This window comes from Hemitrygon akajei, chromosome 1 (genome assembly GCF_048418815.1).
Source record: "Hemitrygon akajei chromosome 1, sHemAka1.3, whole genome shotgun sequence".
NCBI lineage: Eukaryota > Metazoa > Chordata > Chondrichthyes > Myliobatiformes > Dasyatidae > Hemitrygon > Hemitrygon akajei.
The window spans coordinates 123,406,328-123,421,370 of NC_133124.1; the positions used below are offsets into that span (position 1 = coordinate 123,406,328).

The 15,043-nt window shown below is 37.6% G+C and overlaps 1 protein-coding gene across 10 annotated transcripts in view; it reads left to right on the forward strand.

The window, feature by feature from the left end:
• ubr5 (ubiquitin protein ligase E3 component n-recognin 5) overlaps positions 1 to 15,043 on the forward strand; it is a 177,553-nt gene that overhangs the window by 41,293 nt on the left and 121,217 nt on the right. For 4 of the 10 annotated variants that reach the window (XM_073051156.1, XM_073051165.1, XM_073051211.1 and 1 more), the window contains 7 exons: positions 2,764 to 2,923; positions 3,555 to 3,704; positions 8,166 to 8,377; positions 9,353 to 9,469; positions 9,568 to 9,678; positions 11,783 to 11,937; positions 13,807 to 13,902. In XM_073051156.1, the coding sequence (XP_072907257.1) occupies positions 2,764 to 2,923; positions 3,555 to 3,704; positions 8,166 to 8,377; positions 9,353 to 9,469; positions 9,568 to 9,678; positions 11,783 to 11,937; positions 13,807 to 13,902 (1,001 nt within the window). The remainder of the gene's footprint in view (positions 1 to 2,763; positions 2,924 to 3,554; positions 3,705 to 8,165; positions 8,378 to 9,352; positions 9,470 to 9,567; positions 9,679 to 11,782; positions 11,938 to 13,806; positions 13,903 to 15,043) is intronic. The other 6 variants (XM_073051183.1, XM_073051221.1, XM_073051231.1 and 3 more) reach the window with 3 other exon arrangements.

Consider the following 15,043-nt stretch of genomic DNA (forward strand, 5'->3'; position numbering starts at 1 on the left):
AAAAGCATGTCCTCTGGTGTTTCACATTTCTCCACTGTGGAAAAGGCCGTGTTTGCACTTTTTATGCCTCATGTAATATTAAAATTGTCTCAGGTTTCAATTCAGCCTTGAGCACTCTAGAGAGTTTATCCAACCCAAGTTTATCCAATGTTATAGCTCATTCCTTCAAATCCAGGCAGCTTCTTAGTAAACCCTCTTCAGTTTCAAAGTATGTGTACATTATAGAACCTCGATATTTGTCTCCTTATAGGCAGCCATAAAACAAGAAACCCAAAAGAATCCATTTTTAAAAAACAGCCAAAAACCAATGTTCAGAGAGAGGAAAAAATAAACCGTTCAAACAATAAAAGTAAGCAAATAGCATTTAGAATGAAAGTGAGTCCTAAGACACGGAGCCTGGAGCAGACCTCAGCCTCAGTTCGGCACATAGCGGAGTAAATGTCATGGAGCCCAGAGTAAGCCACGCTGCAGTCTCAGTGCAGCGAGGAGTGGAGTGAAAGTCATGGAGCAGTGAGCAGAACCGACTCAACCCTCACCTCTGGTCCTGACAGTCTGCCTTTTCAATCCATCTGGTCCTCCATTTAAATCATCCAAACATGATTCTTCTCATTAGGACCCGGGCCCTGTCACATCAATACTCTGGACTTGGATCCGCCACCACATTTTGGCCCGTGCTCAACCTTTCCAAATTGACCTAGCACTTAGATCAATCAAACCTCGCTCTTGGTTTAGCTGGATGGGCCACAAATCTGTTTTTGCTCTGCTCTGATTGTCTGGACTTTGCCTTGAATATACCTCAACCTCGCCCTGACTTCGCCTTGCACCAGCACATTTCGATCCTCAGCTCAGCTTTGGTTTCGCTCACCTCTTCATCATTTACCGTAATTTTTTCACAGAATAATGTTACTAGTGAAGTATTTAGTTGTATTTGTTAACCAGTAAGTTGTCGCTCACCTACAGCAGTGCCACCTTAAGCCAGAGTCCGTACATCCTACCTCTAATAGGGCAACTGGAACTGCACACAACATTCCAACTATGGTGTGCCTGAATTTTAATGTGGCTGCAGTATGACTCAACATGCCTCCAATGAGGCCAAGCATGCCATATACTGCCTTTACCACGTTATTGATTTGTGTAGCCACTCCCAGTGAGCTATGGGCCAGGACCTGACATCTTGTACTACAATACTGTTAAGGGATTTGTCATTAACTACATATTTTCTCCTTTCATTGATCCTTGTCTCCCCCCCCCCCCCCAAAGTGCATCACCTCACACTTGCCTGGATTAAGAAACATCTGCCAGTTCTCTGCCCGTATCTGTAACCTATCTGATCTGCTGTATTATTTGTTAGTCTTTACATTGTCCATGACTTCGCCAATCTAGATGTTATCTACTCATCTACATTTTCATCCAGATCATTACTTTGTATTGCAAACAGAGCTCCCAGCACTGATTCTTGCAAAACAGCACAGGTCATGGACCTCCAGCCAGAATAATAGCCTTCCAATCCTACTGTCTTCTATGGGAAAACCTGTTCTGAATTCAAGCGTGCAATTTACCCTGAATCCTATATGCATCTTTATCTTTTGAATCAACCTCCCTTGCAAAAGTCCATATAGATAACATTCATGTCCTGCCCTCATCAAGCTCCTTTGTCGCCACCTTAAAAAAACCTCGTTTGTGAGGCACGGCGTGACCCCACAAAGCCTTGCTGACTGTTCCTAACCAAGCCAAGTTGTTTCAGTGTGCGCAAATTCCTATCGCTCAGTAGCTTCCCTACCACCGATGTTCTATCACTGTTTATCTGCCAAGTCCTATTACCCACACCCGTCCCATCCAGGTGCTTATCCAGACTTCTTGTATGTTTGGTAGCATAGTGGTTAGTACAATGCTATTACAGCTTGGGGCGTCGGAGTTTAATTCTAGCACCCTACGCAAGAAGTTTGAACGTCCTTCCCGTGAATGTGTATGTTTCCTCTCACAGTCCAAAGATGAACTGGTTAGTAGGGTAGTCATTGTAAATTGTCCTGTGATTGAGCTTCGGTTAAATAGGTGGGTTGCTGGGTGGTGCAGTTCTGCATTATATCTCTAAATAAATAAATTTTGAAATAGAACCCACATCTATCGCTTCTTCCAGCACCACCTTCTGAAGAAGTTCCCCCTCGGGTTCCCCTCAAATATCTCACTTTTCACCCTTAACCTATGACCTTTGTTCTATATTCACCCAACCTCTGTGGGAAATGCCTGCCTGCTTTAACCCTATCTATACCTCTCATAATTGTGCATATGTCTACCAAATCTCCCTTCATTCTCCTATTTGCCATGGAATAAAGTCCTAACTTACTCAGCTTTTCTTTGTAACCCAGGTCAGGTCCTTTAAGTCCTAGCAACATCCTTGTAAATGTTCTCTGTACTCTGATCTCAAACCTCCACTGCCTTGTGGCTATACCTGCTTATGGGGAAGGTTTCAGGAGTAAGCCCCAAGGAAAAATCTAAAGCTGGAGTCCCTAAGGCAGTCCTACAGAGTTCAAAGGGCAATACTTCATAAACAAAGCCAGCCATCCCAATAGTGTTAGTAGTATTCTACCTATGTTTTATTTGCAAGCTTACTTGACTATACCTCAGGAATAGATAATAAGAGGTTTCATAGTTAATTGAAATGATGTTTGAGTTTTAACTTTATTCTAGAAATTAATGTCTTAGGTTTCTAAATTAAACAAAATTTTCATTCCGCCCCAGTTTAGTTCTTTCTCTTACACACAGGCACAGGTTGTATTACAAGGCAAATCTAGAAGTGTTATTATCCGGGAACTACAGAGGACTAATTTGGATGTTAACCTTGCTGTAAATAACCTACTTAGCCGCGATGATGAAGACGGAGATGATGGTGATGATACAGCAAGTGAATCATATTTGCCTGGAGGTTTGTGAGCTTGATACTGTGATTTCAGATTCAGATGTGTTTTGCTTTCTTGTATAGTTAACAGTCCTTCAATTTTGTGAAATTGTAATTCAAAAATCTTCTGTCACACTGTGCCTAATTTTTGTAGGCCGTGTGTAAATAAGAGAGCCTGAGGCTTCATATTAAGTCTTATCCTCCCTGTCTTTTCACTCTGATCTGTTTTAGATTGCTGTTCAGACAGCTTAAATCAGATTTGCCTCGCTACTACCTATCTTCCAATTCCATTTCTGAAAGATTTTGATATGTATTTAATCTGATCAAACATGCTACTTGAATCCACTTTCTGTAGTTCTTTATGTAAAATGGTCTTTCAGCTTTCACTTCTCAATTGAAGAACTGATTCTACAGTAACAACAGTATTTTAAAGCAGGAAATATTTACTTTCATCTATAAAAGATAATATACATATATTTTATTAAGCATTGTACTGTGGAGAATGCTTATGTTTGTACTCTATTCATGATAATCAGATCTTGTTTTGTGTTTGGGGGGGTAAAATATACTAATCATAATTGGAATAATATAGCTAACATATGTCACATACTTAAGCACCTTGTTTTGTACTATTAACAGTGCTGTGTTCCCTTCTCAGAGGATCTCATGTCATTGCTGGATGCAGATATCCATTCTGCTCATCCGAGTGTCATCATAGATGCTGATGCTATGTTTTCTGAAGATATCAGCTATTTTGGTTATCCTTCCTTCCGTCGCTCTTCTCTACCCAGACTAGGCTCATCAAGAGGTATTTTGAAGCCAAGATAATTTTACAAGCATTGTGCCTTTTTCGAGGTGTTTTCTCCTAATCACCAGTAGCAAGAACAAGAACACTAGAAAACAAGTTCTTAAATCTCCCTATGTCAGCAAGCTCTGGACAGTGAAACTAGAGCATTACTTATCTCAATTTGAGTATTGCATTTCCAGTACACAAGTGTGTAAAGGAGAAAGAAATCATTGTTACTCTGGATCCAATGCAGCACAAAAAAAATCATAATTAAGATAAAGAACACAAAAAAACCCAATAAATATAAATACTAAAAATAGCTTGTACACTTTGATTGTATGTCCATTAAGTGACACTAGGTACAGGAGTGTCAGTATTATAAGGTGATTGACTTGAAATGTTAAAGTAGTGGTGGAGGGTGTGTTAGCGGATGGAGGTGTTGATCAGCCTTCCTGCTTGGGGAAAGTAACTGTTTTTCAGTCTGGTGGTCCTGGTGTGGATGCTATGCAGCCTCCTCCCTGAATGGAGTATGATTGAAAGGTTCAATTTCAGGATGCGTCCATGTTGGTTTGTTGGTTTTTTTAAACAGCATCTTTTAAGGCACAACTGCATGACCAAGTACAGTGCTTTCTTTGTTGTGCTTTTGATTTTTTAAATATTTGGGTTTATCTTTTAGGCTTTCAAAAGTAACTTTTTTCCAGATGAACAGTGAAGAATAAGAAAATGATGTTCATTCAATTATCCCAAACAGTTGTGACATTTAAAAATATATTCTGCCCACCTAAATATTGCAATTTCCTCAAAGGTGTGAATAGTCACATTAAGAACCTCTTATTTTGAGGTGGGATGTGAAATTGGTAAATTTTATCTAGATTGTTACCACTCCTCTCTGTCAGCACCACCATGCCGCAGCATCCCCATTCATTTCATAAATCTGAATTTGCTACTTGCCTGTAATGTTTCTCTGAAATGTAGAGTTCCACAAGTTTGGTTCATCTTGATAATCAAGATATTTGTTTACTGTAATTAGTCTCCAATATCTTTTGAAAAGTGAGCATTTGACCATTTTATAAAAGGACAAAGTGCTTTTGTTTTGTCTTACAGTGGATAGTAGACAGGAGGGCAAAGAATGCAAACTACATTTAAAAAAAAACTTTGTTGTTTTAAAGTTAAATGTCAAGTGTACTAAACTACATCTGATTGTTCAAAAATAGTTTTCATTAAAATGATCAGTAAGCTTAGTTTTTGCTTAAAATTTATTGCAAATTGATAGATTTGTACTGAAGTTGGGTCATTCTTTTATAAAGAGAAACAATATTTGGAACGCTAGTGTGTATAATTAATGCTAAAATATTGTAGTTTTAAGAATGAAATGTTCCAATGTTATTGTAAGGTACTGAATGAAAGGCTTTTAAGGTTTTATACTCAAATTGCTGTGCATATAGTCCCCATTATTCTTTGATTTCAGTGCACAGATATGTGTATTCATGGCCCTTGGCCGCATTTTAGGTTTAATTTTGAACAGATGTGTCTGTGTATACATACACATCAAGTAACTAATCATTTCTCTGTATAAGTAAGGTAATTGGTTTCCACATCACTTGTATGAAGTGACTCCTCTGTTAGAATCCTAACTGTGTACATATCTAAACCTTATAATTTCAAAACTGATCAATGACTGTTAGTGCATTCAATCAAAGTAGCTGGTTGTTAATATAATTTTCCTTTAGGTATTTTAACATTGTAATGTTTATGAATACATTTTTAATATTTTTAGAACATTGGGCATATTTGTTTATTTTGGGGGTGCAATGGATACAAAGAGAGCCTTGGTGGTGGTTTTTTTTGTTAACTGCAGGCAGTCCTTGTCCTTTATAACCTATGAATATCCAGGACTTGGTTTACAATTATATGGAACTTTAAATGTGGATAATTGCATACTTATTTCACTTAAGCTATTTATCCATTAGTGCAGTAACATAAACTAAGAAATGGGAAGATATAAATCAAGAAGTTTACTGAGTTTGTATTATTATATGCACAGTGTCAGGATCAAAAGGTAATAAATACCCTTTGGCCATATGACATTTCAATTTAAAATGTACATTTGGCATTTTGTCTAGTGTACTAAGTTTGGAGCAGTTTCTAAACTTGGAGACTGTTTTCTTTACTCAAAATAATCAGGGGAGGTGCAGCAATAACTTTCAGGGTATTAAAGGAGGTTGCAAGAAGATCTGTTCTCAGTGCCGCAAGTGCTAAGAAAAGACTGAAGCATTTGCATTCATGCTTAGCCAGAAATGCTGAATAGCTAATCCATCTTCATATGCTTCTGAGATCCCCAGGACAACAGAAGCCAATATCCAGCCAATTCAGTTGTCTCTATGATGTCCAGAAACAGCTGAATACACTGGGTACAGTATAGCATCCCTGTTGCAATACAGAAGTCTTGCACTCCAGAACTGAGTGAGACCTTGGCCAAACAGGCCCAGTAAAAGTTGCAGCTATACTGGGAATATGGAAAAGTCATAAAAGTAAGATGGATCTATTCTGTTTAATTACTGTTGTGTATATCTAGTCTTGGTCATCAGCAAAGTGATTGAAGGTATTGTCAACCATACAATACCCAATGTATGTACATACATGCAGCACATACTCACCAATGCCCAATTTGGTTTTCACCAAGATTACTTTGTCTTCAGACCTCGTGATGGGCTTGGTCTGGACATGAATTGAAGAGTTAAGGGGATACGGGCCTATAATATCAAGGCAACATTGGACTGAGTATGACATCAAGGCTGTGGTTAAGATAAAATCAGTGAGGATGAAATAGAAAACTCGCCTGTGGCTGAATTTGTGTATGGCACAAAGCAAGGTAGTTGCAGATATCATGAGATGAGCACCTCAGAACCACTGCAGGAGTTCCTCAGAGCAGGATTCTAGACCCAGATATATTCACCTGCCAGTTGTAGCATCTTTGATAAGTTCATCATGTTACTCTGTCATATTGAGCCAACTAGGAAATTAGTTTCATCCAGCTATTTATGGACAAGGCATCTCTAGGCTGTAATGAGAAAGCTTGTCTATAGACCACCATTTCTGGAATGCAAGTCTTCAAGTTGCATCTGTAAATGTTTACAAGGTCACTTGTCTTTGCCTCCTTCAGAATGCTAAGCTAATTTTTGGAGTAAATTGAATTGGCAGAACGCTGATCTGACTCTTCTGGTCAAAGGTGGTTGCAAATAATTCAGCCTTCTCTTTTGCACCTGTATGGTGGACTCTGCCATCATTGAGGATGGGAATGATTTTAGCACCACTATGTTATTTTACTTTAATTCTTCAGGACCAAGGGGACTAGATGAGTCAAGATTATAGGTTTGATCTAATTGTTCTTGTCCTTAATTATAACCTCATCAGAATAAGTGTGGCAAATGCTACAACTGGCATGCTCTTGTACATTTCTTAAATCTATATCAAGCCTTGGTTTTATAGTAATTATAGTACGAATTAATATGGTAGATATTGTGATGGAATAAACTGTACTTGTAGCCCCACTGTGTTTCACAGGTGCCTAATTTGGAACTCCAAGTGCTGTCCTAAATCTACTATGCTAAAAGAGTTAGTGTCAGGCAGGTATTCTAGACAGAAATGACCAATTATCTGGTAACCGATGTTCCATTTAGTTTACACCAGGGCAGATCTGCAGGGATAGTACCATACGTCATGATGGTTGTGTTCATTGTGAAGGCAGGACTTGGTTTCTGCAAGGACATGATCATGTCCAGTGTTGACACTAACAGGTAGATTGGTGAGTACCAAGTCAAACAGGTTCAAATAGGTACAGCTAAGTCCTTCTGGAGCTAATCAGCGGCTATCCTATAAAACTACTCTTGGTGATGGACCTTTAAGGAGCCCCTGCCCAAGAGTGCATTTTTTAAGTGGTGATCATCATGGAAAAATACAGATCGATCAGTTGAAGGATTGTGGTAGGTGATAATTAGTAGATATTTAGTTTTCATTCCCATGTTTAACAAAATATTGTGGGATTTTATAATGTCAGAAGTTAATTTTGAGGAGTCCCAAAGGAACTTCCTTCTGCATGTGACAACTCCATTGCCTCTTAATTTTTGGCAGTTTTGATTCTACATTACTGTGTTGCCTGACTGGTCTTTAGGGCTGCTTTTCCAATTTTGTGTCCCTGTTCACTGTGGTTACCTGAGTGGAGTTGACTGGGGTAGGTAAGACTTTTATCCCCTGGGAATTGTTTACCTTGGTTCATTTTTTAAAAACTATATGAATAATCCAAGATATGACATTAGGAATCAATCTTTTTATTTTTATTTGTCACTTTTGGCATGTGTGATTTGGCTTGGTGCAGAGTTGTTATCCACAGGTCTTGTGTGTAACACTGCTATTGTTCTGTGGAGGGTTTTCCTAGAGATTGGCTTATTTTTATTCCACTGGTGTGACCCTATTGCATACCAGTTCTCCTTCTTCCCTTAGAGAGAGACTCCGATCTGTTGCGTGAACGTGAATCAGTTTTACGTTTACGTGAAAGGAGGTGGCTTGATGGTTCCTCATTTGATAATGAAAGAGGCTCCACAAGCCGTGAAGGTGAATCGAACTTGGATAAGAAAAGTCTTCCCATCCAAAGCCCTGTCTCCTTGGGAGAGGAATTGCAGTGGTGGCCTGATCGGGTGAGTAATTTTGCATTGGTTAATTAAATTGAAGTACTGAATTTTAGTGGTGACATTCTGGTTCATTTAACAGTTATTGCTTTTATAAACAGTATTCTGGCCATAAGAGTAATAATTGCTACAACATTGACCCCTGAATGGAACTAAACTTAAGTTTTTTTTATTAAACAGCATTATTCTAATGTTTTGTGTTTGCTAGGTTATAACAAAGCTGGCCATTTGACAAAAATTAAGACACTGCCATTGTTTAGTCAAGGGAAATTGAACATGCATGAATGGAACTTAATTGATGGGCATTTAATTTCTAGTTTAAATAATCTCTCTCTATACATTGCTTTTAACAACCATGCAATTAATGAAAACTTGAAGCGGTAAACGTTTTTTTTGGTGGAACTCAGAACTTACTTAAAATTACTTTGTAATTGTATCTGAATTGTACTATGCAGCTGAAATCACTGGCTAAAACTTAAATGGTTTTTCTTATAAATATTTTATATTAATTTGGCTCCAAGTACCAGAAAGGTAAAGTTGTGATCACTGTTGTGTGAAAATTAGTTAAATATGAATGAATGAACAAAGTCCTTCATGTCATATTTTAATGAAACAACAACTATCGGTCATTAGGAATGGGAGATTTAATGATTTAATGTTTTTGGAACTATACAAGAGTTTGAGAAGTAGAAAAAGCCAAGTACCACCTTTTTGCTACAACTCTGATTCAACTTGAGTCTCAGAAGGACTGATGAAGGGCATATGAAACTGGATTGGTTTTGTTAAACCTGTCACATTAAAATTGTTGGCTACAAAAGGCTTAAATATTTTACTGGTGAAATTCTTCATCCACACTGTCTTTGTGTGGATCAGAATTAATCCTTTAAGTACAGAATAAAGTATGATTGTCAGTTGGATCAGATTATGTAACTTTTTCAATAAAAATAGAGGAGCTGATATAAATGACTGAACTTTCTTCCCTAGGATGGTACTAAATTTGTAGCTATTGGAGCCTTGTATTCTGAACTTGTGGCTGTAAGCAGTAAAGGTGAATTATATCAGTGGAAATGGAATGAATCTGAACCATATAGAAATACACAGGTATGAAATTAAAATTAGTTTTTGCCTTAACTTTCATACTTAGCTAATTGAATATCAATGTTCATGTTAACTGAATTGTTAAATCTTCATTCCCAAAGAATCCTTCAGTGCACCATCCTCGGACTACACAGTTAAGTTTAACAAATGAAAAAATTGTCCTTCTGGCTGCCAATAGCATTAGAGCCACAGTCACTACAGAGAATAGCAAAGTAAGTATAATTGAAAAGTTTTGTACTGAGCTACCTCTTTTACTTGCCTTGCCCAAAATTCTTTACTTGTGCCTATTTATTCTTTGCAGTATATCAGCAAAGCTTTGGATTAAGGTGCTGCAGTGTGGGTTTTACTTTTATAAGAATTAGAGTCATAGAGCACTACAGAACAGTAACAGGCGCTTTGGTCCATCCAGTCTATGGTGAATTGTCATTCTGCATAATCCCATCGACCTACACCTGGACCATAGCCCTCCATATCTCTTCCATTCATGTAGATATCCAAACATTTTAAATGTTGAAATTAAACTCTCATCCACCACTTCCTCTCACAGCATGATGTGCTGACTAATCAGATCTGCTTCAAGTGAGATGATTGTACAGGTTATATTTGAATAGTGTCAACTATTAATGTCAAATTTAACTAGACTGCATGAAAGTTTTTAAAGATTATGGAATAGACCCTTATTCTCTGTTGCTACAAGGTGGTGAGATATGAGAAGCATGCAGAGAGATTTCAAGGAGATTAGTATAGACGGATTAAGTGAATAGACATGGGAGTATAGTTGGCCCTCCTTATCCGCAGGTTCCACATGCGCAGATTCAACCAACCGCGGATCAGGAAAACCGGGAAGTTCTCTGTCCAGCACTTGTTATTTAAGCATGTACAGACTTTTTTTCCCCTAAACAATACAGTATAACAACTATTTACATAGCATTTACATTGTATTAGGTATTATAAGTAATCTAGAAATGATTTAAAGTATACAGGAGGATGTGCATAGGTTACCGCGGATTGGGAATCAAAAAAAAACCCGAAGTTCGCTAAGTCGGAACAGGTACATCTGATATTTAGCGTCAGTTAGTCAAATGTTTGTCTTAGTATATAGTATATATTTTAGCTTTCTATGTATATAAAACACTTGAAAAGTATTTCAATAATTAAACCACTGCGTTACTTAGTAATAATTGTAGCTTTCATCGGGGCAGGGCCTTTCTCACTTTGTCCTTTAAAATTGTTCTGATCGTTGACCAACTGTAGCCTAAAGCTTTTCCAATGACCAATGGCATTTCACCTCTTTCTGATTGCTTTATTATTTCCACTTTATTTTCAATCGTGATCGTTTTCTGGAACAGAAACACTGCGAGCAGCGGGTCTCGAGCTCCACTAGGTCCTAAAGTCCACTGCACTGAGACAGGTTAAATAAGCTCCGGAGCTCAGCTGGGTCCTAAAATCTACTGACTTGAGCATCTGTTTTTTTTTGGTATCCGAGATGGGGTCCTGGAACCAATCCCCTGTGGATAAGGAGGGCCGACTATATATTTTTTAATAGTGGGTGAAAGTCAAAATAAATTTATTAAATGTATACATATACAACCTTGAGATTGAGAAATAGTGTTTAAAAGAAATCTAGCTGCTGTTGTACACAAATCACTAAAAATTAACATGCAACTTCAGTGAGCAGTTATGAAAGCAAAATGAAATGTGAAGTTGAGTTTAACAGGTGTAGTGTCAATTATGAAACCACATCTGGCAGGCTCTCTGCAGATCTGATTTACTGTATCTGCAAAAGGAAGGATATACTTGTAAAGGAGGGAGTATATCTCTTGAACTCATCGGGATATGAGGGGTGGTCACTTAAAAATTTATATGGGCTTTGATAAGGGGAGTTCTGAAGTGATGTTTTCCTTGATTGGGTTGTCTAGAATTAGAAGTCACAAGTTTAGGATGAGGGGTTGACCATTCGTATGAATTGTGCTCTGATACTTAGCAATATATAACTTGTGTTATTGTATGGTTCTTTAACTCGGAGCTGAGGAACTGAATAACACACAAGATGCTGGAGGAACCTGGGTCAAAGCAGTATCTGTGGAAGGGAATATAAACAGTCGACATTTTGGGCTGCAATGCTTCATTAGGACCAATCATCAGGATTTCTGAGTGACATATTTTTTCCCTTCATAGATGCTGCCTATCTTGCTGAGTTCCGACAGCATCTTGTTACTTCTGGATTTCCAGTATCTGTAGAATCTCTTGTGTTTGTAGGGAATTGAATATTTGTTGATCTGTGATTGTAGTTTATCCTTCACCTTTTGTCCTTAGGTTGCCACTTGGGTTGATGAAACATTATGTTCAGTAGCTTCTAAACTGGAGCACAGTGCCCAGATTTTTCCTGAGCTGCAAGGAGAAAAGATTGTATCTTTGTATTGTTGTGCCCTATATACATGTGTCCAGCTAGAAAATGGCCTCTTTTGGTGGTAAGTGTTGAATGCATTTATAAATATTTATATATTGACAGTATATTAACCATTAGTGAACTGGCTTTTTCATTGTGACACTGAATTCTGCTTAAGTGATAGCCCAAAGCATTTGGGGGAAAGTAGTTTAAATGAAACATTTATTGATCTTCCTGAAACACTGGTACAGGAGTAATTTTTGTACATTTTCATAATTGGTTAAGCTCAACATTTTACCTTTCAGCAAATTTGAGTACTATTCCATCATACATGACTAGTCTTGCAGTTCCAATTTTGTGCCATTATGTATGTCCATTTTTCCAGAGCTTTTAGTAAAACCATCTGTTAACTCCCGTGGTTAGAATAGTTTTTTTTTGCTCTTTACCAGAACTCTTTGTACATCTACTTTTTTTCCCTAGCTTCTAAATGATTGCAAATTCTAAATTTAGAAAAAGTGGTTTAATTTTCCCCTTTGTTTCCTTGTTTTCACTAATGACTGTAGACCTGTTAATAATACACTTTTTCAATTTGATTAATGCTTTACCCATTAGATTTAATGGAATGAGTTTTTGTTCATAAATTCATTATTTTCGTAATGACAGAAGAGACATTATTAAACATCAAATTTGGCCAGAAAATACTTAGTTCCAAAATTATGTAATATTAAGTAACTGCTGAGCATATTTCATTTTATTCTGATTAAGAAAGTCATTCTCATCTATGTATGGAACTGGTGAAGCATGAATAGGAAGGGTTTGTTTTGGTGTTGAGAAAATTGTAAGCTCCATTGTATGGAGTACTGATGCAGATTGTACTGGTTGATACTTCTAATTCAACATTAGTTTCAATTATCTGTGAAATATTGAAATTGTGGTAAGAATATGTATCCTGATATATTCACATCATGAAATGTGAATCTTAAGCGTTTTGAGCCAAATTCTGGGAATTAAGTTTATTTGTTTACAGTCTATATACTGTGCTAGTATCTTGCCTGGTCAACAAAGGTATGGATGTGTGTATGGAAACACCCTGATCAGAAATGAACTGTTCCAAATCATTGGAATATCAATATTGCAGTCTACATTAAAATACCTTGAATGAGGCTGTAGATCCAAATAAAATATTTTGCTCCATTTCTGTGGTTGCTGGGTACATTTCTAAAGCACAAGTTTAAATTAAGATGAATACATGTTAATCTTCAGTCTGCAGTCAGCATGAGCTTCAAGAGAATAGAAGATTAGAAGGATCTTTTGGCATAAATCTGTTCTGCAATTTTCCCAATTTGTTTTACCATTTAATTTATCTCTCTGATTTTTGACTTCCATATCTGAAAGTTTGCCATTCTGTATGGAAAAGATGGTTGCTCTCTATTTTAAACTTGGCTTTTGAGAGAAATATCCCAAGTTAATATATTAAAAAAAGAACTGCAAACAGTCAGCAGATCAGACAGCATCTTTTGAAAGAAAATTAGTTAATATTTTAAGTCAAATTGTAGAGTCAATGTCAGAAATTGACAGAACAAACTTAATATATTTCTAGTAGTGTGAAGCCAGGATTCCTATAAGTCTATCTCATAGATGAGATTATCCAATCAATGGGGACATTTAAAGGATCTGAACAAAGGAACAAAATTGCTAAAATTGATGGCTATTAAAGAGTGGAAAGCACATTTGCGAAATGCAGAACTGTAGGACATGCCCAGCATGCTGTGCTAACGGAGAGGAAAAACTGTGCCAATACTATCGGTGCTCTGGTCAGTTCTGATGCAGAGCACACCAGTTGCCTGAAGTTGTTGAATTCAATGCTGAGTCTGAAAGGTTGTAACTTGCCCAGACAGAACACGAGGTGCTGTTCCTCAAGCTTACATTGGGCCTCATTATAACATTGCAGGAGGCCACATACAGAGAGATCAGAGTGGGACTGGGATGGAGAATTGAAGTGGCAGGCAACAAGAAGTTCAAGGTCAACACTGCGGACTGAATGCAGGTACTCTGCAAGACGGGCACATAAATCTGTGCTTGGTTTATCTAATGTGGAGGAGATCACAGGAATTGGTACTACACCTAGAAGGACTGTTTATATACTTGCGTGGTGGGAAGGGGAAAGGTAAAAGGACGGATGTTGCATCTCCAGCAGTTGCAATGGAAAATGCTTTGAGGAGTGGTTGATGGAAAAGCAGACCAGGGAATTGATTAGGGAGCAGTCCCTTCAAAATGCTGAAAGTGAAAGGGTGGTGAAGGTGGTGAAATCTCACTAAGGGTGATACAAATTGTGACGGAATTCTAATTTTCCAGCTCATTTCCGTCAATATCGGTTTGAGATTTCTTGCTCTTGAACTCTTACCATTCCTCACAAGCCACCCTTTAATGATCATGTCTCTGTTCATTTGCTCACTGAAGGAAATTAGTGAAATACTTTCCACTGCATCAGGACTTTCAAAGTGCCTCGCAACCAAAAAAAAAGATTGTTATATAGTTACTATTGTAAGGTAGAAAAACATACCAGACTTTTTAGAGATGGTAGTGGAGAACAGCTGGTGATTCCACTCTCCAGCTTTCCCGGCAGGACTGTTCCAAGTGTTCCTTGTCAATTTACAGATATGCAGATGGATTATCCAGCATCCTAATGGCTGTTTGTGTGCCAAATTGTTCATTTGTCATTCATGTAAAAAAGGTTTTGCATTGTAGAAGTTGACACTGGATAAATTAGTCTTCACCTGTAAAATGTCCAACAAAATTGATCAAAACTGTTTGTCTTTTTCTTTCTAATGAAGGAGTATTTGTAACTGCATGGTCTGCGGGGAAAAACTCAATGCAGCATGTTATTTATTTTTTTTAGAAAATAGTTGTTTGAAACCTAATTGCTACTCTGTGAAGTTGTACCTGCCTTCATCTAATCAGCCAAGAAAGATCTTTTTTGCTCATTTTGCTCAAAAAAAATCTGATCTGTTCCTTTGGGGAGGTTTTCTTTCCAGATTTGGTGGTCTCCAGGAGTCCAAACAGACCATAATGCAGTAAACTTGCAGAACCCCATCTAACTGCTGTTTAAATTGACAAAACCAGTAGGACCATTTTTCTCTTTTAGTCACAGCTGTAAGAATTGAAATACATTTCATAAAAAGTCCGAG